Source organism: Nuphar pumila, chromosome 9, assembly GCF_984573655.1.
Source record: "Nuphar pumila chromosome 9, dmNupPumi1.hap1.1, whole genome shotgun sequence".
Taxonomy (NCBI): domain Eukaryota; kingdom Viridiplantae; phylum Streptophyta; class Magnoliopsida; order Nymphaeales; family Nymphaeaceae; genus Nuphar; species Nuphar pumila.
The window spans coordinates 108694907-108722748 of NC_143257.1; the positions used below are offsets into that span (position 1 = coordinate 108694907).

Genomic DNA, 27842 nt, shown 5'->3' on the forward strand with positions numbered 1-27842 from the left:
AGATCCTCTTTGTTTGTGGATTCTGAATCAAACTCTTGGCTGCAGAACATACTTCAGCTTCCAATCATATCAAGATCCATCGAAGTTTGGGATTTTCTGAGTGTTGACTCCCAGGTATGCTACATGACTTATCATCTATTATATCTCCTGTTTATAACAAAAGCAAGAAGTTTCTCAGTGCCCTTGTTTCCTTGCAGACCTACGTGTTTTCAAATTCTCTTTCAATTATTGAAACTTTTTCTAGTAAGTCTGACTCTTCTTAAGGGGCCATCACTTATCTTAATGGCTTCTTTTCTTTCTTTCTTTTTTGCTCCTCTTTGTTTTACTCTACTTCTGATTAATCTGTTTGATCCTTGTGAACTATTGAAGTTGACTTGGATGACAGACCACATGAGAATTTGAGAAAGGATCAGAGTTGCATGGATGAGAAAGTAAACCAAATGTCTGTGAGAGCAGAGCATCCAGATACTCTGACAAAGGATTTAAGTGTACAGATGGAACACAGTTGCTTCTCAGATGATTCAAAATTGAAAACAAGAGAGTTTGAACAAAGTTCAGAAACAAACCCTAGGAAACAAATTGCAAATAAATTCACTTATCACTTGGATAGCGATTCTGACGGTGGGATGCAGAAGACTGGCTCTAGAAAATCTGATAAGGCTTCAACAAGTATGGCTAAAGACATGGAGGTTCCAAGTGAAGGTGCTTCTGATCTGATGATTCCTACTGAGGTGATTGTCTCACTCCTCACAGTTTGATAGAGGATCAGTTTTCTTAATCTCATTCCTCATAGTTTGGTAGAGGATCAGCCTTCTTAAATGCTTGTGCAATTGAGGAAATGACTCTTGAAGTTTGCTATTTCTTTTGGCATTTACATTTTAATATTTTACTTAGTTTCTTGCAATTCGTCTCTTTGATAGTTTTTGTTTACAAAGTGACCTTCAAGTAAAATGAAAATAAAATTTCATTTGCTGTAATACTATGCTTTAGGTGGTGGGGCTCAATAGTTAAGTTTGCTTAATTTTCTCAAATAATTTTAATTTAGTGCATGAAACTATAGCTGTTGCTATGTTGGAAATATACACTGATTTCTTGATGTCCAATGCAGTGGGTTCCTCCTAATTTAAGTGTCCCCATATTGGATCTGGTGGATGACATATTCCAGCTTCAGGATGGTGGTTGGATAAGGTAATGTGCTTCTAAAATAATTGTATCTTATTTTTTGTTTGAATTTTGATATGAGCTTGTGGTGAGTTCTGTGCTATGATTTTTTTTGAAAAATTTACAAATACCCACCTAACTTTTGCCCTATTTACAAACACCTGCCTAACCTTTGAAATATTACAAAAGGCCGCTTGGGTTTAAAAAGTAATTCTCAAACACACGCTTGAGCAAACTTTAGTCTTTTGACCCTGGTCAAACCTTGTCTACCCATTGTAAATTGACATGTTTACCCATTCCTTATCCCTTTCATCATAATCCCATTCTCTTATTGGGTAAAACGAAGTTCTATGGCACATTTAGTGATGCAAACCAAATTCTTGAATACCCCGCTCTAGATCCATTACATCGACCAATCGAGGTGGATCCCATTCTAGAAGACCCTGAACCCAGTGGAGTTAGGCTTTGAGATTTTAATAAGACCTTATTCCACGTGTTTAGAGCCTTTGTCTTAAAATTTGGTAATTTTTTGTGTAGTAGTTTGAGAGAACTGAATTTTCGCCCGAATTCTATCATAACCAAATTGAACAAGACGTTACCCTGTCCCGCCCGTCTCTCCCATTTTTAAAATTTGTACATCCTGAAACTTGGTTCGTACCTTCATTAAGGTGTCCAGAATCATCCCTCAAAATTTGGGAATTTTCCTCCCCACTGTTTGGTCGAACCAATTTTCCTATCGAAACCTAACGGTTAAGGGGGGGGGGTGTTAAAATGTATACTCAAAAACATTATTGTAAGTATAAATATATATACTTATATACATAGAGATACGTATACATATGTTATATGTATACGTATCTCTATATATAAGTATATATATTTATACATTTTTCTCTTTTTACCCGAAAAGGGTATTTCAGTCTTTTTACATTTTGCACATATTCCATTTGGAATATGCTGTATTTTTTTCCATTTTATTTTTGTAATTCTTTTTATTTTAATTTTTTGCTTTTTGCATATTCAAAAAGGTGCATTGGAGGTCTCCCCAATAGAGTCGTTGGGGAGCCCCCAATGGTCACAATTGTGACCGTTGGGAGCTCCCCAACGACTCCTTTGGGGAGCCCCCTCTTGCACCTCTTCTTTCTTGTATAAATAGGGGCGTTCCCTCTTGTTGTAAAACAAGCTTGAGAGTCTCAAGCACTTGCTTCCTTTTTATGAAATACATGCATTATTGCATGTTTATTATTTATACGCTTTTTGCGTATTGTGTTCAAGTGTTGTGAGAGTGCCTTCGTGCACTTCTTTTTTAAGTATTTATGCTTGTATGCGTATTGTCTCTTCGTAGACAATTTCACATGGTATCAGAGATCGGTTGGTGATTAAGGATCGTGGGATTTTTCTTTTTTCGAGTGCCTCAAAAATCGTGCCTTCGGATTCTTAGAAGTTAAAGTGGTGGATCTTGCTTCTCAAATATTTTAGAAGGATCTTGTGCAAGCTAGAAGTTGAAGCATTGTGTTGGTACGCCTCCTCCTTTTCTTTACTCCTTAATGGGTGAAAAAGAGTCTCACTTCGCTCTTGGCTTCAAGTTGAATGGGTCCAACTACCATATTTGGGTCGGGAACATGGAGGCTCACATAAAAGGTAAAGGATTATGGGGTTATGTGCAAGGCACAATTCCGGAACCGGAACCCAAAATAACCGTGATGAACGGAAATGAAATCAAGATTCTTGAGGGAGAGGAAAGGATCAAAGCTCTTGAAGAATACTCCAAGAAGCACGACAAATGGGAAATGAAGAACTTCAAGATTCTTTCTTGGTTCTTTGCATCCGTCGAAACAAAGATTAATGCCAACATTATCAAGTTCAAGAAAGCATCAGAAGCTTGGCATTATCTCGAGAAAATGTATACATCAAGAGATCTATCCCATAAGTATTACCTTCAAAAGAAGGCCCTCTCCCTTACTCAAGGTGAAATGTCCATTAGGGAATATTATGCTGACCTCTCCTCCATTTAGGATGAGCTTTTCATGCTTGAACCAAAATGGAGTGGAGAGGCAATTGAACTCCGCCACAAGCAACTTGAAGAAGATCAGTTCTTCAACTTTTTGAATGGGTTAAGACCGGAATTTGAGCAAATAAGGTCATCACTTCTATCCTCATTTACTCCTCCATCTCTTGAAGATGTTCTCACCAAATTAAGTGGTGAGGAGACTCGTATGAGTTTATGTAAACAAGGATCAAATGTTCTTGTGGTTCCTTGTAATCATGAAGAAAACACTGAGGTCAATGCCGTATCAAGACCCGAAAATAATGTAAAGACCTATCGTCCTCTTCATTTCAAATTCCAAAATCAAGGAGGAGATGGTGGACAAAGAGGAAAGAGGGACTATAGCAAGACTATTTGTCACTTTTGTAAGGAACCAGGGCATATCAAGCCCGTATGTCCCAAATGGAAGAGGCTTCTCGCTATGGCCACCACCGGTGTACCACAAAAGGAAGAGGCATCATCAAGTGGGTCACTCTCGTTGAATCAAATAGTGGAAGCCCTTTAACCTCTTCTCAAGGGAGCTACATCCGGTGCCGCCGTGTCTACCTCTTCCATTCCAGGTAAAGTCTCTTGGCTTTTGGACTCAGGTGCATCTTTTCATATGTCCCCAAACATTTTTTCACTTTCCGATTTTTCAAAAAATGTTTCTCCATCCTTTGTTTCCACTGCGGATGGAACCTCTCTTGAAATTAAAGGAATAGGTAATTTTGAAACTCAAGATTTTTTCATTCCAAAAATTAGATTTATACCTAAACTTAACTTAAACCTTCTCTCTGTTTCTCAACTCTCGGACCATGGATGCGATATTAAATTTTCATGTGACAAATGTTTAATACAGGATCACCGGTCCGGGAAATTGATTGGGGAAGGCTTTAGATAAGGAGACTTATACTATATGGAATTTCTCCAAGTTCCAAAATCATTTTGTAATGTTGCCCGGAACAAAGATATAAACATATGGCACAAAAGACTTGGTCATCCTAATGTCACCAAGTTATCTTATTTACATTTTGCAAAGGATCTATGTAAAAGTTCATTTTCCTGTAATGATTGTATTCTCGGAAAAATGCAAAGTTTACCTTATGAGCAAAGAACTATGTTCTCATCTAAAACCTTCAAAATTGTTCATTCCAATGTTTGGGGACCCGCACCTGTTGTTTCAAAAGGAGGCTTTTCTTACTATGTTATTTTTGTGGATGATTTCTCCAGGTATTCATGGATCTATTTCCTAAAGTACAAACATGAAGTTTTTACATGTTTTAAAACCTTCCACTCAATGATCAAGAATCAATTCAACAGTAATATAAAGATTTTTAGAAGTGATTCTGGAGGAGAATATCTCTCCAACCAATTTAAAACATATCTTGAGGATCACAGAATTATTCACCAAAGGTCTTGTCCTAAAGCCCCTCAACAGAATAGATTGGCCGAAAGAAAACATAGGCACATCATTGAGACTACTAGGACCCTGCTTATTTCTCAAAACATTCCAAAGAACTTTTGGGCTGAAGCAACCCTCGCTTTTGTTTATCTGATAAACCGCTTACCATCTAGGATATTAGGAAAAATATCCCCTTTTGAGATCTTATATAAACTTGAACCTGATTATAATAGGTTACGTGTTTTTGGGTGTAAATGTTTTATACTTACGGATAAAAATGACAAGCTCTCTCCCAAAGCTATCCCCTGCGCCTTTCTTGGGTATTCCGAAACTCAAAAAGGGTTTCGTTGCTATTATCTTCGAGATGATAAGTTATATGTTTCTAGAAATGTAACGTTTTTAGAAAATGAGAGTGGATTTGAAAAAAATGTTTCTCAACAAGAAAATTTTGATTACTCATTCCTTTTTTATTTATTGGCTAGTAATCATGATGTATCATCAAATCACGATGAGGAAAATGATGGTGATGTTGAAGAACATAACCCTCTCAATGATCAAGAAAACAAGATTTCAAGTGATCCGATAACCTACTCCCGTAGAAACCAAGACACCTTTAGAAGTGCCATTGACCAATATAGTGAGCTTGTACCTACTCTCGATCACCGAAGATCTGAGAGGAATAGGAGACAGCCAACTCGTTTTGTCTCTTTTGATTCTTTTTCACCCCGGTATAGGGCTTGTCTTAGTGCCATTCACTCTTATTTTGAGCCAAGGAATTTTGAAGAAGCTAAAAAATGTATAGAATGGCAAGAAGCCATGCAAAATGAACTTAGTGCTCTCAAAATGACTGAAACTTGGGATTTTCAAACTCTACCCATAGGAAAGAAACTATAGGTTGTCGATGGGTTTTTAAAGTTAAAACTAAAAGCGACGGATCCCTGGAAAGGTATAAAGCTCGCTTAGTTGCAAAAGGGTATGGACAAGAGTATGAAATTGATTATGAAGAAACTTTTGCTCCTGTAGCCCGAATGGTTACAGTTAGATGTCTCATTACTATTGCATCTATTAAAAATTGGAACATTTTTCAAATGGATGTGAAAAATGCTTTTTTAAATGGTGATCTTAACGAAGAAGTGTATATGGATGCCCCACCAGGCATGAAGATTCCTAAAGATAAAGTTCTTTGTCTTCGAAATGCTCTCTATGGTTTAAAACAGGTTCCCAAAGCCTGGTATGACAGATTTACCAGTGTAATGTTGGAAAATGGTTTATCCTCATGTTATACTGACACTGCTCTATTTACTAAAAAATCTAAGGCAGAGATTGTTATATTATTGCTCTATGTTGATGATATGTTAATTACAGGTGATGATGTTCAAGGAGTCAAGGGTATTAAGTCCGTCTTGACTTCAAAATTTGAGATGTCAAACTTGGGTTTTCTGACATATTTTCTTGGAATTGAGGTTGCCTATTCGCAACGTGGTTATTTTCTATCTCAGTCTAAACTTGCTTGTGAGATTATTGACAGATCCGGGATTTCTGATGACAAAGTATGCGAAACTCCTGAAGTTGTGGGAGCAAAAATGAAAATTGACGATGGTGTTCCCTTAACCGATCCTACCCCTTACAGGCAGTTGGTAGGTTCGTTAATGTATCTTAGTATTACTCGACCTGACTTGTCACATGCTATACACATCGCCAGTCAGTTTCAGCACGCTCCCACAACCGTTTATATGAGTGTTGTTCTTCGCATCATCAGATACTTGAAGGGCACAGTAAATAAGGGAGTATTTTTATCTTCTTCTTCTGATTTAAAATTACTTGCTTATACTGACTCAGATTGGGGAGGTGACCCTAGTAACCGTCACTCCACCACTGGTTTTTGTGTTTTCTTAGGTGAATCTTTGATTTCATGGCAATGTAAAAAGCAACAGAAGGTCTCTCTGTCATCCACTGAAGCCGAATACAGAGCCATGACATCCACTACCATGGAAATTGTATGGATTCGACGCCTTTTGGAAGATATGGGAGTGCCTATCAGAGAACCAACAAAGTTGTGCTGTGACAATAAAAGTGTAATCTATATTGCCAAAAACCACACCTTTCACGAACGAACAAAGCATATAGAGATGGACTGCCATTATGTCAAGGAAGAATACTTGAAGAAGGTCATTGATCTACCATACGTGACGTCTGAGTATCAACTTGCGGACTTCTTCACAAAAGCTCTTTGTTCGCCTAGATTTCATTTCCTTCTTGACAAACTTGCGGTTATCACACCGTAAGTTTGAGGGGGGGTGTTAAAATGTATACTCAAAAACATTATTGTAAGTATAAATATATATACTTATATACATAGAGATACGTATACATATGTTATATGTATACGTATCTCTATATATAAGTATATATATTTATACATTTTTCTCTTTTTACCCGAAAAGGGTATTTCAGTCTTTTTACATTTTGCGCATATTCCATTTGGAATATGCTGTATTTTTTTTCATTTTATTTTTGTAATTCTTTTTATTTTAATTTTTTGCTTTTTGCATATTCAAAAAGGTGCATTGGGGGTCTCCCCAATAGAGTCGTTGGGGAGCCCCCAACGGTCACAATTGTGACCGTTGGGAGCTCCCCAACGACTCCTTTGGGGAGCCCCCTCTTGCACCTCTTCTTTTTTGTATAAATAGGGGTGTTCCCCCTTGTTGTAAAACAAGCTTGAGAGTCTCAAGCACTTGCTTCCTTTTTATGAAATACATGCATTATTGCATGTTTATTATTTATACGCTTTTTGCGTATTGTGTTCAAGTGTTGTGAGAGTGCCTTCGTGCACTTCTTTTTTAAGTATTTATGCTTGTATGCGTATTGTCTCTTCGTAGACAATTTCACATACCAACCCTATTTTACTTGTTTTGACTTTGACCTAATCCTTAACCAAGCTGAGCCTATCCGCTATTAAAATGTATTGTGTGTGTGTGTGTGACATTATATATATATATATATATATATATATATATATATATATATATATATATATATATATATATATATATATATATATATATATATATATATATATATATATATATATGGTACTGTGTATGTCAACTGAAATACCCATCAAGGGTACTTTAGTCATTTCAGCTTGTAATAGGTGTCGGTCCACTAGGGATTGATGACTTTTGTTTTTCATTTCTTTTGATTGACTGTTGTAAAAGGTGTTGGGAGCGGGTCCAACCCTGAGGCTAGAAATCTAGCCGTTGGGGTTGGCCCAACAACTAGTTGGGCCAACCCCAACATCATCACCTACCCGTAAGATTTCATGGCTTTTGCATTCTAGAGCTCTTTTCATATGAATACATTCTCTCTTTACTTTCCAAATGTTACACTAATTCAACAAAAAAAAATGTTTTCACCACCGATGGATCCTCTTTTAGCATAAAAAGCATTGAAAAATTTGAAAGTACCTAGAAATTCTCTATTCCAAAAGTTAGACTTGTCCCAAAACTAAATTTAAATCTTTTTTCTGTTTCACAAATCATCAACCATGGGTGTAGTGTTTCCTTCTAATCCAAAAAGTGTTATGTCGGATCTCCAGTCCGAGAAGCAGATTGGGAAAGGACATATAGAAGACCTTTCCTACATGAATTATCTTTTTCTAAAAAGCAAATTTTGTTATGATGTTTAAAATGCAAATTTAACTTTATGACATCAAAGATTGGGACATCCAAGTTTGTTAAAATTATTTTATGTACCTCATTTAAGTAAATTTTGTAATAAAAAAATTTATTGTGAGGATTGTATTGTTGGCTAAATGAAAGTTCTTTCTTTTTCAAAAATAACCTTCTTTTCTTCTAAACCATTTGAGTTAGTGCACTCGGATGTATGAGGACTTTTTCCTATTTTATCTAAAGGTGATTTCTCTTACTATATAATATTCGTTGATGACTATATAAAATACTCGTGAATATACTTTCTTAGGCACAAAAATGAGGTTTTTGAGAACTTTAAAAAATACCATAACTTTATCAAAAATCAATGTGAGACAAAAAATTCTATCTTTTACTCCGACTCTGGGGGAGAATTTATGTCATGATTTCAAAACCTATTTTGAAAATAATGAAATTATTCATTAAAGATCATTTGCTTATACTCCTCAACAAAATGGATTAGTTGAAAGAAAACATAGGCACATAATTGAAACTATTAGAACTATTTTAATTGCAAAAAATGTTCCAAAACATTTTTGTGTTGAAGAATGCTTGACAACCGTATATCTCATCAAGTGACTTTCATTATCTAAGATTCAAAACATCTCTCTTTATGAAAAACTTTTTAAAATTTCTCTCGATTATCTTAGATTAAAATCTTTTGGATGCAAATGCTTTGTTCTCAGTAACAAAAATGATAAATTCTCTCTGAAAGACTTCTTTGGATACAGAGAAACTCAGAAAGAGTTTAGATACTTTGATTTATAAAATGACAAACTATATATATCCAGGAATGTTTGTTTTCTGGAAAATGAAAGTTTTTTTTCAAAATGTACTTAAGAAAGACTTTGAGTTCATTTTTTCTTGAATTATTGCCTCAAAATAAGGGTGATTCTTTGTATGAGAATGTTAGAGATGAAGAGCCTCAATCACATCAGGATGGTGAAAACATTGAAATTGGAGGACCTAGCATAATTCAATATAAAAGACGTGGAAACTATGTCACATAGGTGCGGGTGCGGATGCAGGTGCGGGTACGGGTGCAGATGCATCGATGCGGCACTTCAAAAAAACTTGGGTGTAGGGGTGCGGAGAGGATATATATATAATTTTTAATAGTTTTAAGTTAACACTATGTGTATTTGTGTGCATTTATGTATTTATATATATATATATATAATATAGATAAAAATGGACTTGATTAGGGTTAACCAAATCTACTTTTGGATAGAAATGGATCTCAGTGTGGTTGACTTCACCTAACGCGGGTGCAGTGCCCTGTTAGAAGAGTCTATGTGATATAGCGTGAAAATGATAGCCAACTAAATGACTTAGAAAACTGTACCTTACAAAATCAACAATCCGAAGGAGTCAAAAGATCAGATAGGACTTTTAGACCACCAGATAGATTTGTCTCATATGAATCCTTTTCATCACAATATAAGGCTTGTCTAACTAAAATTTGGCCTATTTTTAACCTACCACATATAAAGAAGTAAAAGAATATCCTAAATGGGTAAAAGCTATGAGTGAAGAATTAAGAGCACTCGAAAAATCTATGACTTGGAAAGTATAAGACTTGCCTAAAGGTAAGAAAACTATATGCCTTAGATGGGTGTAAAGCCAAAAGTAAAAGTGATGGAACCCTATAAAGAAACTAGGTCAGGTTAGTTGCTAAAAGGTATGCATAAGATTACAGGGTAGACTATGATGGGACATTTGCACCTGGAGTTAGGATGACTTCAGTTAAGACCTTTATTCTTGTTGCTGCTATTAAAGGTTGACCTATATGTTAGAAATGGTAATCCACTGTTAGTCACAAGAGGAAGAGGAGTAGAGGGGGAGAGAGAAGTCGGTGGCTGCAGAAACCCAAAGAATAGGGTCTGCGGTTTCTCTTCATTAGATATATATGTTAAATTATGTACCAACATTGTAATCTCATATATATATATATATATATATATATATATATATATATATATATAGAGAGAGAGAGAGAGAGAGAGAGAGATGTACTATGTATATATGTATATGTATCTCTATCTATATATATAAATATATTTATATATTTCCTTTTGTCTCATTGTTCACCCGAAAAGAGTATTCTGTAAATTCCTGTTTTACGCATATTCCATTTTGGAATATGCTTGTAACTTTTTTCTTTTATTTTTTCTTTTATTTTTTGTTTTTGTAATATGTGCCACGTAGGGAGGCTCCCCAAATAGTCGTTGGGGAGCCTCCAACGGTCACATATGTGACTGTTGGGGGCTCCCAACGACTCTCTTGGGAGCCCCCTGTGTGGCTCCTTTGTATGCTTATAAATAGGGGCTTCAACCCCTTGTATTCTTATGGCTTTGAGTCAAAGCCCAAGCTCCTAATAAAGTTCAAATATTTATTTTTATGCCTTTGGTGCATTTACGAGAAGTTTGTGATTTTGTGCTTTTATTCACAAGTGTTGTAAGTGTTCTTTTTGTGCATGTGTGCCATTCTTTATCAAGAATATTGAAGTCTTGATCATAGTATCTTGTTGAAGATACTTTTACATGGTATCAGAGCCTCGTTGAATAAGGAGGATCGTGCGTATCCTCATTTTCGAGTACCTCGAAAATTGTGCCTTCAAGATTTTGAAGATTGAAGTGAGTCAATCTTCTCGGGCAATATTTTAAAAACTTCTCTTGTCAAGAAAGACGCGAAAACTTTTGAGGTACGTGTTTTTTCTCATCTTCTATCCCTCTAATGGGCGAAAAAGACTCCCACTTCTCCCTTGGTTTTAAATTTAGTGGTTCGAACTATCATGTTTGGGTCGGCAATATGGAAGCCCATATCAAAGGAAAGGGCCTTTGGGGGTACGTTCAAGGTTCAATACCGGAACCCGAACCCGAACCCAAACTTACCATCATTGAAAAGGGGATATTAAGATTCTCGAAGGGGAAGATAGACAAAAAGCCCTAGAAGAGTATTAAAAAAGGTATGATGAGTGGGAGATGAAGAACTTCAAATTCTTGTTTTGGATTTTTTCATCCGTAGAAACCAAGATCAACACCAACATCATTAAGTTCAAAAAGGCCTCCGAAGCTTGGTTGTACCTTGAAAAAATGTATACTTCAAGGGATTTATCATACAAGTATTACTTCCAAAAGAGGGCATTGACTCTTCAACAAAACGATATGTCTATTCGGGAATATTTTGCCGAACTATCTTCTATTTGGGATGAGCTCGCTATGCTCGAACCAAAACGGAGCAGAGAAGCAATCGAATTAAGACACAAACAACTAGAGGAAGATCAATTTTTCAATTTTCTAAATGGACCTAAACCTGAATTTGAACAAATTCGGTCCTCTCTTCTATTCGCTTTCACATCTCCCTCCATTGAAGATGTAATCACTAAGCTATGTGGTGAGGAAACCCGTATGGGGATTAGTAAGAATAATTCTAGCATCCTTGCTACCTCTTCTTCTCAAAATGATTGTGAAGGGGTAAATGTCGTGTCAAGACCCAAAAATAATATGAAGGCCTACAAAACTCATCATTTCAAAAATCAAGGTCAAGGAGGAAATGATCGATATGGCAAAAGAGACTATAGCAAATTAACTTGGCATTTTTGTAAAGAACCCGGGCATATCAAACCCATTTTCCCCAAATGGAAGAAAATACTTGCTGCGGCTATGACATCCCAACTAGATGAACAACCATCTTCATCAAATGGGCCTCTTTACCTTCAACAAATTGCGGATGCTTTACAACCTCTTTTCAAGGGAGGCATTTTCGGAGCCGCTATGTCATCCTCATCATCTCCCGGTAAGACATCTTGGCTCCTAGATTCCGGTGCATCTTTTCACATGACTCCAAGTGCTTGTTCTCTTTCCGATTTTTCTAAAAATTCTCTTCCATCTTTTGTCTCAACGACAGATGAAACACCTCTTGAAATTAAAGGAATATACAATTTTGAAAAACAAGATTTCTTTGTTCCAAAAATTCGTCTTATACCAAAATTAAACTTAAATTTACTTTCGGTCTCTCAACTCTCGGACTATGGTTGCGATATAAAATTCTCTTCTAATAAATGTTGGATACAAGATCGCCCGTCCGGGTAGTTGATTGGGGAAGACTCTAGGAGATGAGACCTCTACTATGTTGATTTTCTCCAAATTCCCAAGAACCAGTTTTGTAATGTTGCTTAAAACAAATATATTCATGTATGGTATAAGTGACTGGGGCATCCCAACATTGTTAAAATCTCTTATTTGCCTTTTATTAAGCATCTTTGTAATGAGAATTTTGTATGTAATGAATGTATTCTTGGGAAAATGAAAAGTCTACCATTTACTCAAAGATCCATGTTTACAACAAAATCTTTTGAAATTGTTCACTCCGATGTATGGGGTCCGGCTCCTGTGATATCTAAAGGAGGATTCTCATACTATGTTATTTTTGTGGACGATTACACTAGATTTTGTTGGATATATTTTCTTAAACATAAACATGAAGTTTTTTCAATTTTTAAAACATTTCATATGATGGTTTTAAATCAATTCAATGGAAGTTTAAAAATTCTTAGGACAGACTCCGATGGCGAATATCTTTCAAATGAATTCAAAAGTTATCTTGAAAGTCATAGTATTTTCCATAAAAAATCTTGTCCAAAAACCCCACAACAAAATGGGTTGGCTGAGCGAAAGCATAGGCATATCATTGAAACAACTAGAACCTTGCTCCTTTTGCAGAATACTCCAAAAAGACTCTAGGCTGAGGCAACCCTTACATCGGTCTATCTCATAAATAGACTCATCAAAAAATTTGAACAAGATTTTTCCATTTGAACGATTGTACGAGAAAGAACCTGATTACAGTAGGTTAAGGGTTTTTGGATGTAAATGTTTTGTCCTTATATGATATTAAAAATGATAAATTATATGTTTCCAGAAATGTAAGTTTTTTGGAAAATCTTAGTGGTTTCGAAAATCTTGAATCTAATGACGAGAATGTAGACTATTCTTTTCTATTTGATTTTTTAACTGAAGGAGATGATACTAGTGATGATGAGTCAAATCAGAATAACTCAAGTGATAATGAAACCAGGGAAACCAGGGAAACCAGTGCTGTATCCTCTCTATTTCATCAACATATCGATGAGGAACCTCCTAGAGATCCCATCACCTATACTCATAGAGATAGAAAGACCTTCAGAAGTGCTCTTGAAAGATATGATGATACTAGTAGAACTGCTCTTCAAAGTGAGGAGAACCTTCATAGGACCAAAAAACATAGAAAAACTCTTTCTAGGTTCATCTCATATGAATCTTTTTCACCTAAACATAGAGCCTGTCTAAGCGCCATTTATTCTTACATAGAACCTAGAAACTTCGAGGAAGCACGAAAATGTCTTGAATGGATAGCCGCAATGAATAATGAACTCGAAGCTCTGAGAAGAGCCAAGACATGAGAAATTCAAGACCTTTCTAAAGGTAAGAAAGCAATAGGGTGTAGATGGGTATTTAAGGTTAAGACTAAGAGTGATGGGTCCCTCGAGAGATATAAGGCCCGTCTGGTTGCAAAAGGGCATAGTAAAGAATATGAGATTGATTATGAAGAGACCTTTGCCCCGGTGGCTCGAATGGTCACTGTCCGATGTCTCATAACTGTTGCCTCAATCAACAAGTGAAACATCTATCAAATGGATGCTAAGAATGCCTTACTAAACGGAGATCTAAATGAAGAAGTATATATGGATGCTCCTTCTGGAATGAAGACTTCTAAAGGAAAGGTGCTTCGTCTTCGAAAAACACTTTATGGTTTGAAACAAACCCCCAAGGCTTGGTATGATAGGTTTAATTCCGTAATGATAGAAAATGGTTTTTCATCCTGTTTTACTGATACTGCTTTGTTTGTTAGAAAATCCAATGCAGGAATTGTCATCTTACTGTTGTATGCGGATGATATGCTCATAACTGGTAGTGACTCTAAAGGGGTTAAGAGCATAAAATCAATTTTAAAGAATAAGTTTGAAATGTCTGATCTGGGTTTTTTGACTTATTTTTTGGGTATTGAAGTTGCATACTATCATAGAGGGTATTTCTTGTCTCAAACTAAGCTTGCTTCTGAGATCATTGACATATTAGGTATTACAAATGAAAAGGTTTATAAACTCCTGCTATAGTAGGGTCTAAAATGAAGATTGATGATGGTGTTCTTCCAGATCCTACTCCGTACAGACAGCTTGTTGAATCATTGATGTATCTAAGTATCACCAAACCAGATATCTCTCATGCAGTCCATACTGCAAACCAGTTTCAGCATGCACCAACTTTCGTCTACATGAGTGCCATCTTGCGAGTCGTAAGATACATAAAAGGTACTCTAAATAAAGGAGTTTTTCTGTCCTCTTCTTCTGATTTAAAATTAATTGTTTATACTGACTCTGATTGGGGAGGTGACCCGAATAACCGTCACTCCACCACTGGTTTTTGTGTGTTCTTAGGAGACTCACTCATTTCGTGGAGATGTAAAAAGCAACAAAAGTGTCTTTATCGTCAACTGAAGCCGAATATCGTGCATGACAACTACTACCATGGAAATTGTTTGGATCCATCAGCTGCTTGAAGACATGGGGATCACTATTGAAGGGCCCACTAAGCTATGCTGTGATAACAAGAGTGCAATTTACATTGTCAAAAATCATACTTTCCACGAGCGAACTAAGCACATTGAAATGGACTGTCACTATGTTCGTGAAGTCTATTTAAAAGGAGTCATTGATCTACCTTATGTTACTTCAGAATATCAGTTGACAGATTTTTTCACTAAAGCCTTATGTGCACCACGATTCAACTTTCTCCTTGGCAAACTTTCGGTCATCATGCCCTAAGTTTGAGGGGGGGTGTTAAATTATGTATCAACATTGTAATCTCATATACATATATTCATATATATATAGAGAGATACATATACATATGTATTATGTATATATGTATATGTATCTCTATCTATATATATAAATATATTTATATATTTCCTTTTGTCTCATTGTTCACCCGAAAAGGGTATTTATGTAAATTCCTGTTTTACGCATATTCCATTTTGGAATATGCTTGTGACTTTTTCCTTTTATTTTTCTTTTTTCTTTTTTTTTCTTTTTCTTTTATTTTTTATTTTTGTAATATATGCCACATAAGGAGGCTCCCCAAAGAGTCGTTGGGGAGCCTCCAACGGTCACATATGTAACCGTTGGGGGCTCCCAACAACTCTCTTGGGAGCCCCCTATGTGGCTCCTTTGTATGCTCATAAATAGGGGCTTCAACCCCTTGTATTCTTATGGCTTTGAGTCAAAGCCCAAGCTCCTAATAAAGTTCGAATATTTATTTTTATGCCTTTGGTGCATTTGTGGGAAGTTTGTGATTTTGTGCTTTTATGCATAAGTGTTGTAAGTGTTCTTTTTGTGCATGTGTGCCATTCTTTATCAAGAATATTGAAGTCTTGATTATAGTATCTTGTTGAAGATACTTTTACAATATACGCATACAGTTTGATTAGGGTACGAAAATACCCTTTACATAAGGGATGAAAATTACAGCATGCCATTAATGACATTAATGAGCATGTGTTAAATAAAACACTAAAACACAGAGGGATTGGGTCTGGGTTCTGAGATCCAGACCCATCTTTTCACCCTCCCTCAAGTTGTATATGGTTTTGAACTATGAACAACTTGCCTTTTAACATCCAAAATCTGCCTTTGACAAGTTCTTTTGTAAACAAGTCAACAACTTGATCAACAGTTCGAATGTATTCTGGTTCGATTTCCTTCTCTTCGACCTTCTGCCTTACAAAATGTTAATCAATTTCAATATGCTTGGCACGACTGTGGTAGATAGGATTGAATGACATGTTGATAGCACTTTGATTGTCACACAAGAGAATGCTTTTAGAAATCGATTCTCCTACTTCGGCTGCCGGATCCATGTTACTTCGGCTGTTGCAGCTGCCATTGATCTATATTCTGCTTCTGTGCTTGACCTAGCTATGGCCTTTTGTTTCCTACTACTCTAGGAGACAAGATTTAGGCCAATGAAAACACAATATCCTGAGACTGATCTACGTTCATCTGCAGCTCCTGCCCAATCTGCATCTGTGTAAGTAAGAAGTTCATGCATGTGATGGCCATGCATACTCTTTCTGTACAGGAGACCATCTCCAATAGTTCCCTTTAAATATCGAAAAATGCGTTTAACAGCTTCCATATGTCCAATATGCGGTTCATGCATGAACTGAGATACCTGATTGATCAAATAGACAATGTCAGGCCGAGTGAAGGTAAGATATTGAAGCATTCCTACTACTCTGCGATATCCTGTGGGGTCCTCATACAAATCTCCATCTTGGGAGCTGAGTCTCTGATAAAGTACACTGGGTATGCTTAGAGGCTTGCAATCTGTCATACTTGCTTTGCTAAGAACATCAACCATATACTTGTGTTGAGTAAGTGTTATGCCTTCAGGAGTCCTGTCAACTTCTACTCCAAGGAAGTATCGCAGTTTACCAAGATCTTTCTATCTTAAATCTATGATTCAAAGTTTCTTTGACTTGTTCAATATGTTCATCAGAGTTACCTGTGATAATAATGTCATCAACATATATCAATAACAGGGTAACTATATCTTTGCATTTGAATATGAAAAAAGAATGGTCAAGAAGAGACCGACTAAAACCATAATTTTCTACTTCAAGGGAGAAACCGTCAAACCAAGATCGAGATGCCTGCTTCAGACCATATATAGCTCTCTTTAACCTGCACACGTATTCTTTGGAATTCCCTTCAGCAAACCCAGTGGGTTGTTCCATGTATACTTCCTCTTTCAGAGTTTCATAGAGAAATGCATTTTTTACATCTAGTTGACTGAGAGTCCACTGGTGTTCAATAGCCAATGATAATATAATGCGGATAGTGCCCATTTTCACGACTGGACTGAAGGTCTCATCATAGTCTTGTCCTTGCTCCAGTGTGAAGCTTTTGGCAACCAGTCTAGCTTTGTATCGTTTGATAGTACCATCCGGCTTGTACTTTATCTTATATACCTACTTTGAACCAACCACATTTCGATTATGTGGTCTGGGAACAATATCCCAAGTGCCACACTCATGAAGAGCCTCCATTTCTTCATTCATAGCTTCAATCCATATTTTAGAATTTATTGCTTGATAAAACGTGGTGGGTTGATCTTCCTTGCTCAAAGAGGTTAAGAAGAGTTGAAAATCCATTGTGAAGTTCTCATAACTAACCCACCTATCAATAGGGTGTCGAGGCCGGGTAGACCTTCAGTGAACAGGAGATTGAATGGAAACAGAAGGAGAATTCAATTTCTTATTAGAGCTGGGAAATGTCTCCTTCTCACGTCGAGAGTAAACAATACCTTTATACCTGTCGGGGGCTAATGACGGTTCAGAGATCACATTTTCTTGAGTTCTTTGCGCTGCAGTGGACACATTTCCCTCATCTCTTTGATTACAGTCTGAAGAACAAACACCATCAATACTAGAAAGAAGATCTGAGTTCAACCAAGGATGAAAAATTTCAATTTCAGGAGTGTCAACATTATGACCAAAGTTTGATTCATCAAACACATTTCTAGATATCTTGACGCGCTTGCTCACGGGATCATATCATCTGTATCTTTTGTAATCATCAGCATATCACACAAATATGCACTGTAAGGCTTTATCCTGAAACTTGTTCCACATTGAACTGTCAATATAAACATAACATACGCACCCAAACATACGTAGATCATGATAATTTGGGTGCACACCATTTAGAGAGAAATGGGGTGATTTGTTTTCCATGATATTCATGGGCAATCGATTTATGAGATAGCCTGCCATATGAAAAGCCTCTGCTCAGAAGGTAACTGGAAGATTGCTATCATGCATCATGCTTATTGCACTTTCGACAATATGGCGATGCTTGCGTTCAGCAATTCCATTTTGTTGAGGTGTATGAGGGCAAGACACCTGCCTACTTATTCCATTTGTCTGGAGGAAATTAATAAAGTCATTTGGAGAGAACTCACCCCCTCCATCACATTGAAAACAAGTAATATTCTCAGAGAATTTATTTTGAACAAAGGAGTAAAATTTTTGAAACAATTTGAAGGTTTCAAATTTATTTTTCATAAAGAAGATCCATATATATCGAGAATAGCTATCGACAAAAATGAGATAATATCTAGTGCCAGACATAAAAGGGACTGGAGTCGGACCCCAAACATCAGAACATATAATTTTAAATGGTTTTGAAGCTCTTTTATTAATGGAATAAAAAGGAAGAACATGACTCTTACACTGAAGACAACTAGAATACTTTTTATTATCGACACTTAAATTCAGACTTGACTTAGGAATAAGACTGCTTGAAACAAGCTTATCAATAAAGCGACTACGACAATGACCCAGACGACCATGCCAAAGATTTGGCTCAATACATTCAGAAATATTAAGGACACTCTTAGGAGGAGCTGAAGATGATGATGTGAGGTTCAAGATGGAATCAACATTCTGAACATGAGAAAAGGATTCTCTTGGAACACGTACATATTCCCTTGCCATTTTTCTTCAGCAAACGTTTCCCTCGTGCGAAGGTCCTTAACATGAATAGAAAAATGAGTAAACTCAACTGAGACATTGATGTCATCGACAAGTTTAGAAACTGAAACAATATTCTTCTTGATATTAGGAGCATAAATGACATTTGAAAGAGCAAGGGAAGAATTGGGCATAGGAATTACAGAATTTTCAATGTGTGAAATATGGTGATGAAACCCATCTCCAGTGACAATATTATTTCTACCAACATAAGGAACAAGATTTAAGAGCTTACCAACATCACCAGTGACATGAGTGGTTGCACCAGAATCAACATGCCAAGTACCTTGATCATTCTGTTTGATGTTCAATTCAGCTAAGGCAGACAACAACTCTTTGACTTCTCCAGTATTCTTCAATGTATCTGTTCTCTTTCTTGCCTCTAATTGTTTTCTCTTATTTTGCGGATTATACCAACAATTTGCTTTGATGCGCCCCCTTTTGTTACAGAGAAAGCAGGTAGGTATTGTTCGTTGCCTTTGCAGATTAGGAGGCATACTGGGAGTAGGTAATATTCCACGGGCTCCTTGTCCATTCTTCTCTTGACCTCCCTTTTCTCGAGATTCATACCTGCCACGTCCTCAACCATAAGTAACTCCTGTAACAAGAACATCATGTGCTCCAATGGGATTGTGAGAACCTTCGGAGAATCTCTTCAAGGTCATCTCATACTGTAAGAGCTTAGCACGAAGGTCTTCAAATGTAGGTAAGTCTCAAAAACACAGCAGAGAGGTAACCATCATGTGATAATCGGGTCCCAGCCCGTTCAAAGTCTGCTGCACCATATCTTTGTCACTGACGGTGCAACCCACGATGGCCAACTGATTCGTGATAGTTTTCATTTTGTTTAGGTACTCCATGACCGTCATGGAGTCCTTTCTCAGCATTTGAAACTCTTTCTTTAAAAATAAAATTCTAGCCTGAGAAACTTGAGAAAAAGTCTGAACAAGACGATGCCATAACTGCATAGCTGAGCAGTCATCTGGGATTGTCATAAGCACCTTCTGTGACAGAGTGAAAGTGATGTAGGCAACCAAAGCCTGATCTCGCTTCATCCAGGAGACATACTCTGGATTTCTAACGAAGGTAATTGAATTGTCACCCTCCCCATTCTTGCCTTCTTGTGAGATGAACTTTGGAGGAACAGGAATAGATCCATCCAGATGTTCAGAAAGATCTTAACTCCTTATGAATGGGATGATTTGTCTCTTCTAGGTTAAAAAGTTGGAATTGTTCAGTTTCTTAGAGACAAGCTGACTGAGAAAGTTGGAAGAAAGGACAGATTGCGAAGACGAAGATGAATCCATAGTCAATGGAAGCGAAGGATAAGGAGACCGGAAACCGAAGTCGCTTTTGAGCAAGCAGAATAATAAAAAAAAGACTTAGAACAAATAATGGAGTTTCAGAGAACTCGGTTCTCGACTGTTTTTTTTTATTGCAGACTCGAGACAGAGAACAAAATATTCAGTAAAGAAAAGAAAAAACTGTTGTAAAGGAAAATAAGTAGTGATCAACAAGAAAACTCGTTAATATGCAAATAACGCGTTTTCTTTCTAAAAAATGAGAAATTCCAAAGTGGAGAGGTAGATATAGGGATATTAATCAATCAAGGTGGAACAAAAATCTATTTAGGTCAGATTCTGTTATGACGTTAATATGAAGAAAAGAAGAACGAGTTTGACATGATTTCAATCTTTGAAATCACACAAACATAGATTCTAATATGTATGGGATAAAGGAGATTAGTGAGAGAAAACAGATGCAGCAATATGAAAGAAAAAATAATGAAGAAAGAAACAGACAAGAGAAGAAGAAATGAAATATTATGGATTGTGAAGAAAGGAAGAAACAATGTGAACCGAGAAAAATACCTTAGACGATAGCAAAGAGGCTGAACACGATCTTCAAGGAAAGATCTGAAGCTCTGATACCATGTTAGAAATGGTAATCCACTGTTAGTCACAAGAGAAAGAGGAGTATAAGGGGAGAGAGAAGTCAGTGGCTACAGAAACCCAAAGAATAGGGTCTGCGGTTTCTCTTTATTAGATATATACACATACAGTTTGATTAGGGTACAAAAATACCCTTTACATAAGAGATGGAAATTACAGCATGCCATTAATAAAATTAATGAGCATATGTTAAATAAAACACTAAAACATAGAGGGATTGGGTCCGGGTTTTGAGATCTAGACCCATCTTTTCAGTAAATACCTAATGGATGTAAAAAATGCATTTTTAAATAGAGATTTAAAAGAATTTTATATGGATTCACCTTCTCGATATGAAATCCCCTCTGATAAGGTACTTTGATTAAGAAAAACTCTTTATGGTTTGAAACAAACACCCAAAGTCTGGTATGATCGCTTTAGTTTTGTCTTGCTATACTGATACTACTATGTTTTTGTTGCTGCTATTAAAGGTTGGCATATATACCTAATGGATGTAAAGAATATATTTTTAAATGGAGATTTAAAAGAAGAAGTTTATATGGATTCACCTCCTGGATATGAAGTCCCCTTTGGTAAGGTACTTCGATTAAGAAAAGTTCTTTATGGTTTGAAACAGACACCCAAAGCCTGGTATTATCTCTTTAGTTTTATTATGCTAAAGCTTGATTTTAAATCTTGTTATACTGATATTGCTATGTTTACTTGTTATACTTCACCTTTATATGATCATTATAGGTGAAGACAAACATGGAGTAAAGTATATTAAATATATTATTAAAAAAATATTTTGAAATGACTGCCTTGAATTTCTTAGATTTTTTCTTGGAGTAAAAGATGCTTACTCTCCTAGAGGATACTTGCTTTCTTAAACCAAGTTTGCTAATGATATTATTGACAAGTGAGGCATTACTGATGAAAAAAGGGTGGATATATCTGAAGTTATTAATGCCAATATGAAGATTAACGATGGGACACCTCTGGATGATCCTACTCCATATGGCCAAATGATTGACGCTCTGACTTATTTAACCATTACTAGCCCTGATGCTTGATACTGCTATCCAATTCTAACATTCTCTGTAACGCCCCGAAATTTTTAACCCAGATTTTTTGAGGATTTTTTTTTTCTTTTAAAGCGGAAACAACAAATGATTACAGGGTTAAGCATTTCAGGACGATACAGGAAAGTAAAAGCAAACCACACCATTTATTCTTATTTCAAAAATAATAGAATCAGAGTTTTCACATCATAAGTCTCAAAATAAAACTTTCCAATCCTAAAGAAAGTAGGGCCGCCAGGAAACAAATAAATCCAGTCATGGTCAGCGCCTCATCCTGCTTCGCCCCTGGGCTACTCTGAGCCTGAAAATGATAAAAATTATAGGAATTAGACTACCACGTCTAAGTAGGAAAACTGTAATTATTCTTGCAAGTAAATCATGTGTCAGGTGTGATGTGGGTGTTGTGTTGGAATTTCAGTCTAAACATAAACACATAGGGAATTCGATGCAATAGCAATAATAGACATATATCTGAATAGAAAGGTAGATTATGTAACAGTTTATACTTAAACACAAAAAGCATTTTTCTCAACTACATCAATTAAATAAGGTATTGAGCAATTAAAACAGAACTTACGCTAACATGAATAACATCTATATAACATCCATAATATGAATTCAATTAACTAATATATGCACAGTTTCGGATGTTGTTTTATCATAAGCACCGAATATACAGCATGATGAAAAAGTAAACAGTTGTCTCTTTAATGACTCCAACACAGTGATACCTAACTGTTCTAGTTAATATTTATCTTTTCTTATCCCGTGGGTACACACGGGCCAAGGCAACCATCACAGAAGAGAACGTTCGGGGGTATATTATTCAAGGTTGTTTTATTAACCCGAACATTCTAACTGTGACTGAAATCCCAAGGGATCGGTCAGTGACCGAGAGAAACTCCCAAAGGCCAAAACCAAGACAGGATGCATCCCTAACTTCTGCAGAAGAACATGGAACTACCGCCTAGGACACAATTGGTAGTCCGGGTCCCCCGACTCTGAGGACTGGGACCAACGAGTCGCTTTACGCTCGAAACCAAACACATGTCCCCAGAGTTTTGTACCACTTACCCTCTCCAAGGTAAGCCCGAAACTGAGTGGGTTAATCTTTTCATTAGTTAATTTTCCGAAGTATGGGGCATTTCCCCAACTTCTTTCTACTATCATAGTAGTAGGATTCTCAACCTTAGTCATTCTACCCAGGTGTATATAACAGTCTCAGTCATTTGTCATTTTAATTGCATAACCCACCCATAGTGCTCCGGTGCCTTTAAACCAGTCAAGCACACAAGTTATTATTTAATTCCCTTACCAATATACTTGAACCAGACCACACACCTTCATTAGGTACCTAACCTGTATCGGGTAGTCCAATCTGTCTTGCCCATTAGGCAAGGCACATGTCTAAAGATTGCAGCGTACACCAAGTTATGTGTTGAATCGACATCTAATATGTAACAACTTCTATGTATGCTCAGCATAATTTATTTTCATGTAGGGTCTCACTATGACAATTCCCAACAAACCTGGTAACTACCAGTATCTTCAATAGTTAACATGAGTTATCATAATAATTTAATCAACATAGGCTAATTATAACTATGCTAAGTTCAGCATAACTTTACAGACTAAACCATCAACATTGAGCAATAACAAGAATATCAAGTGGGTGATCAGAATTAGCATGGAAGACTTATAATCACAAAGCAACAGCTGTACCAATCGGCCAGCATCAACATGCTATATTTTACAGAATGAAACCATTAGTATCAGTCAACATAAATTATGTGATGTTTAACATAGGTTTACATAATAATTTAATCAACATAGGCTGATTATAAACTATGCTAAGTTCAACATCATTTTCCAGAATACTTTAACTATGAGAAAGAAACTTATGAGACTGTGACATATAGAATTTCACCCAACATCATGCATACAATTATACACTCTTATACATGGTTTCAAGTACTCAGACCTGATCACATCTAACAACTAATAGAAAACTACAGACTTAATAGAAAACCCCAAATTAACGTATTGCTCTAGTATTATAACCATCAAAATAGCATAACATCTCTATACTGTCATACACTTAGAGATTTGTTATTTCAACAAAACACACATTCCTAATTTACTATTTTAATATGTCATGCAAACTCACCATTTCCTGTTTAAAACATGTCCCCAATTCCGATCAATAAATCATGAATCATGCATATACAAGATGGAAACATGAATCATCCCACAGTGATTTATCACAGTTCCTAATACGATTTATTCAGGAAAGACCCAAATCCATTTTCTATAGAACACCCTAAGAGTTCAAACCCTGACTATATGTATGATTCCCGGAAATTTATGAAGTTTACCTACTTTAATGATACACAAATGTCATCACTGTACACATGTAATCCGAGGAATTCAATTCTGATAAAAATGAATAAAGTATGGTTACCGGTAGTTAAAACATAGGTATTCAGTCTTAATAGCATTTAATAACAGCATATTAATCGAGAAAATGACCGGAAGGAAAATCTGATAACCATTGTTATGAAATCTTAAATGAACCAGACTCAAGGAATCGGCTAACCTGTTATAAGTAAATTTCTATTATAACAGAATTTCTATTATTTAGGAACTATTTCACATTTTAACAACTTGTGCATCATAATGGCAACTCATATAACTAAAACTCCTAAAATGTATTACAGTATACAAAATAATTGCAGCAATGATTCAACACCATATCAGATCCTAATTTGACACAGTCATGCACATTTTCAGACTTGGAAGGATTGCATAAAAACCCACAGACCAAGGTCAAGAAAAACCTAGTTCAAACTAGGGTTTTTGATAAAAAAAAAGATAGAGTTTTCCATCTAACTTTCGGTCAAAGTATCTAATCCTAGAATGAAGCAAAACACCCAATCGGTGAGAAAAACACAATTTTCCCCAATCTCCGATCTTATTGACTGTCCGGCAACCAAACCCCCCCCTTAAATCAGTCGTTTTGGGTTTTTTGACAACCCACACCCCACCCAATCCATGATCGACCTGAAGAAACATTAGAGAAACCCTACCATTTTCCCGGTGAGGTTGTTGCGGCAGCTACGAGAGGGGTCGGTCGGCCTGGACAGCACCACCACCGGCTAGGTTGGCTCCTCACTGCAAGGCCTCGAGCTGCGGCTTGGGATTGGAGGGAGCTTCGAGGTTTTAGAAAGGTAGAAAAGGGTGAGAGAGAGAGAATGGGACAGCGAGAGAGGGAGAAGGAAGAGGTCGAGGTCCCCCTTTGTAGGTGGGTGGCCCCCCGAAAAGGAAGGGAAGCACACCCTCCTGGCGGCTGCGGGGTGCTTCCCCACCTCCCATCATCTTAGGTGTTAGGGTTCGGCTGAACCCTAACACCCATTATCGCAGGGGAGAGGGTTTCCCCTCAAAAAATTTTATCGGGCAACCCATATCGGGTTGCCCCCTTATTAACCCCTCTTTAATTTTAACAGGGGGGGTGGATCGGGTCCGGGTCCGAACCACGACCCGAAATGCTGGACCCAAATTTGATTTGGGTCCGGGTCGCTTAAACAGCAGTGGACCCAAGGGTTGGATCCACTTGGGTCTGAACCAAGGATTTGAAATATTTAATTTCTTAAATATTTATTTATATAATATTACTAAAATATTCTAATATCCGAAATTTTCTTTTGGGTCCAATAACGGATCCTAGGCCCAAATCCACATAATTCTTAAGTTTTAGTGTAAAATTTGTGGTTCTTACATTCTCCTACCACAGTTCACATAAGTGCTATGATAAAAATTGTTAGATATTTACAAACTTCTACTTCTAGAGGTCTTATATTATCCTCCTCTTCATCTCTTGAGTTGATTGCTTATTCTGACTCAGATTGGGGAGGAGATCCAAACAATCGATGCACAACTACTGGTTTTTGAAGGTGATTCTTTAGTATCATGGAAGTGCAAAAAGCAACAAAAAGTATCTTTATCATCCACTGAAGCTGAGTACCGTGCAATGCCTGCCCCATCAGAGATCGTTTGGTTGCGAAAATTACTTGAAGACATGAGCATTCATCTTCAGACACCTTGCAGATTGTGCTGTGATAATAAGAGTGCAATATATATAGCTCACAACTATACATTTCATAAAAGAACCAAGCATATCGAAATGGATTGCCACTATGTACGTGAAGAATTTTTGAGGCACACCATCGCTCTACCTTATGTTACTTCCGAGTATCAACTAGCAGACTTCTTCACCAAGGTGCTTCCGTCACCTCGATTTTATTTTCTTCTTGACAAACTGTCGGTGATCACATCGTAAGTTTGAGGGGGTTAAAATGTATTGTGTATGTGATATATATATATATATATATATATATATATATATTATTGTATATGTAAACTGAAATACCCATCAAGGGTATTTCAATCATTTCAGCTTGTAATAGGTGTTAGTCCACTAGGGACCGACGGCTTTTGTTTTTCATTTTTTATTTTCATTTCTTTTGATTTACTGTTGTAAAAGGTGTTGGGCGCTAGTCCAACTAGCTGTTGGACTAGCCCCAACGGCTAGAAATCTAGCCGTTGAGGCTGGCCCAACAGCTTAACCATGGGAGTACCTATTTAAAGGCACTCATTATCTTGTATAAACTAATGCTTGTTGCCAAGCATATTTAAATAAAGCTTTATTATTTTTACTTGTGTTCTTGATCTCTTTGGAGAGATTGTGTGTTAGCCCTTAGTGGCACTTTGTATTTGGCCCATTATAGGCTTTTGTACTTGTGTGTGTGCACCTTTGTAGCCACTTTGTGGCATTGTATTTGTGCACTTGTTGTTTCATTGCACCCGCTGCCTAAATTTCCTCACCCAGGGTCAGCCACGAAACAGGAACGCATCATTTAGTGACCGAAAGTTCACCATCAAATCCAGGTCAAACCTCTTGTTGCCGGGATGCATGCATAGGTACCATGTTGGAGCCCCTTCTCCCTTTGCTCGGACCAATCTCACCAGCCATTTTTTTCATATGCGGGATTGAGAAACTGATTGAGTTCTTTTTGCATTTGGGACTAAGAAATTGGTTGTTGAGTGCTTTTTTTTTGTATTTGAGAGAGAGAGAGAGAGAGAGAGAGAGAGAGATGACAATGAAAAGTTGAAAATCCTATGGTGATCAAAGGGTAGTGAAGTCTCAGATCATTATGTAGCAGAAGCTCAGTGGCGATCAAAGGGAGGCAAATCTTCAACCATTATGCTGCAGTGCAACCCTCGTTTTAACCATGGTTGCCAGTTGAGGAAGCGGGAGCGGGAAGCGATACGGGAAGCGGGAGCGGGAAGCGGGAGCGGGAAGCGAGGCACTTTCAAAATTTTAGGAAGCGGGGAAGCGTGGGACCACTTAGGAGCGATTCGGGAAGTGTCTCGGAAGCGACCTAGGAAGCGTCTCGGAAGCGACCTAGGAAGCGTCTCGGAAGCGACCTAGGAAGAGTCTCGGAAGCGAGGGGGAAGCGAAAAAAACAAAAATAAAAAATACAAAAAAATTGAAAAAAACAGGGGAAGCGAGGGGGAAGCGCGCTTCCCATTAAAGGGAAGCACGCTTCCCATTAAAGGGAAGCACGCTTCCCATTAAAGGAAAGCGCGTCCCCCATTAAAGGGAAACGCGTCCCCCATTAAAGGGAAGCGCGCCTCCCAAAAAAGGGGGACGCGCTTCCCAAAAAAGGGGGACGCTTCCCCCCACGCTTCGGAAGCGCGACGTTCCGCGCTTCCGAAGCGCGCTTCCCCTTTTAGCTAGGCGCTTCCGGTAACCCTGGTTTTAACCAATGGGAGAGAAGGGGATTATGAAGCCTGTAGAAGGGGTAAAAATGTTAATTTGCAGTAGGTAACCAGGGT

At 37.2% G+C, this 27842-nt stretch overlaps 1 protein-coding gene across 3 annotated transcripts in view; it reads left to right on the plus strand.

The window, feature by feature from the left end:
• The window catches only part of LOC149828833 (uncharacterized), a 96557-nt gene that overhangs the window by 28517 nt on the left and 40198 nt on the right, over positions 1–27842 (plus strand). For all 3 annotated transcript variants that reach the window (XM_090017751.1, XM_090017753.1, XM_090017752.1), the window contains 4 exons: positions 46–114; positions 198–243; positions 370–731; positions 1109–1188. In XM_090017751.1, coding sequence (XP_089873877.1) covers positions 46–114; positions 198–243; positions 370–731; positions 1109–1188 — 557 coding nt within the window. The remainder of the gene's footprint in view (positions 1–45; positions 115–197; positions 244–369; positions 732–1108; positions 1189–27842) is intronic.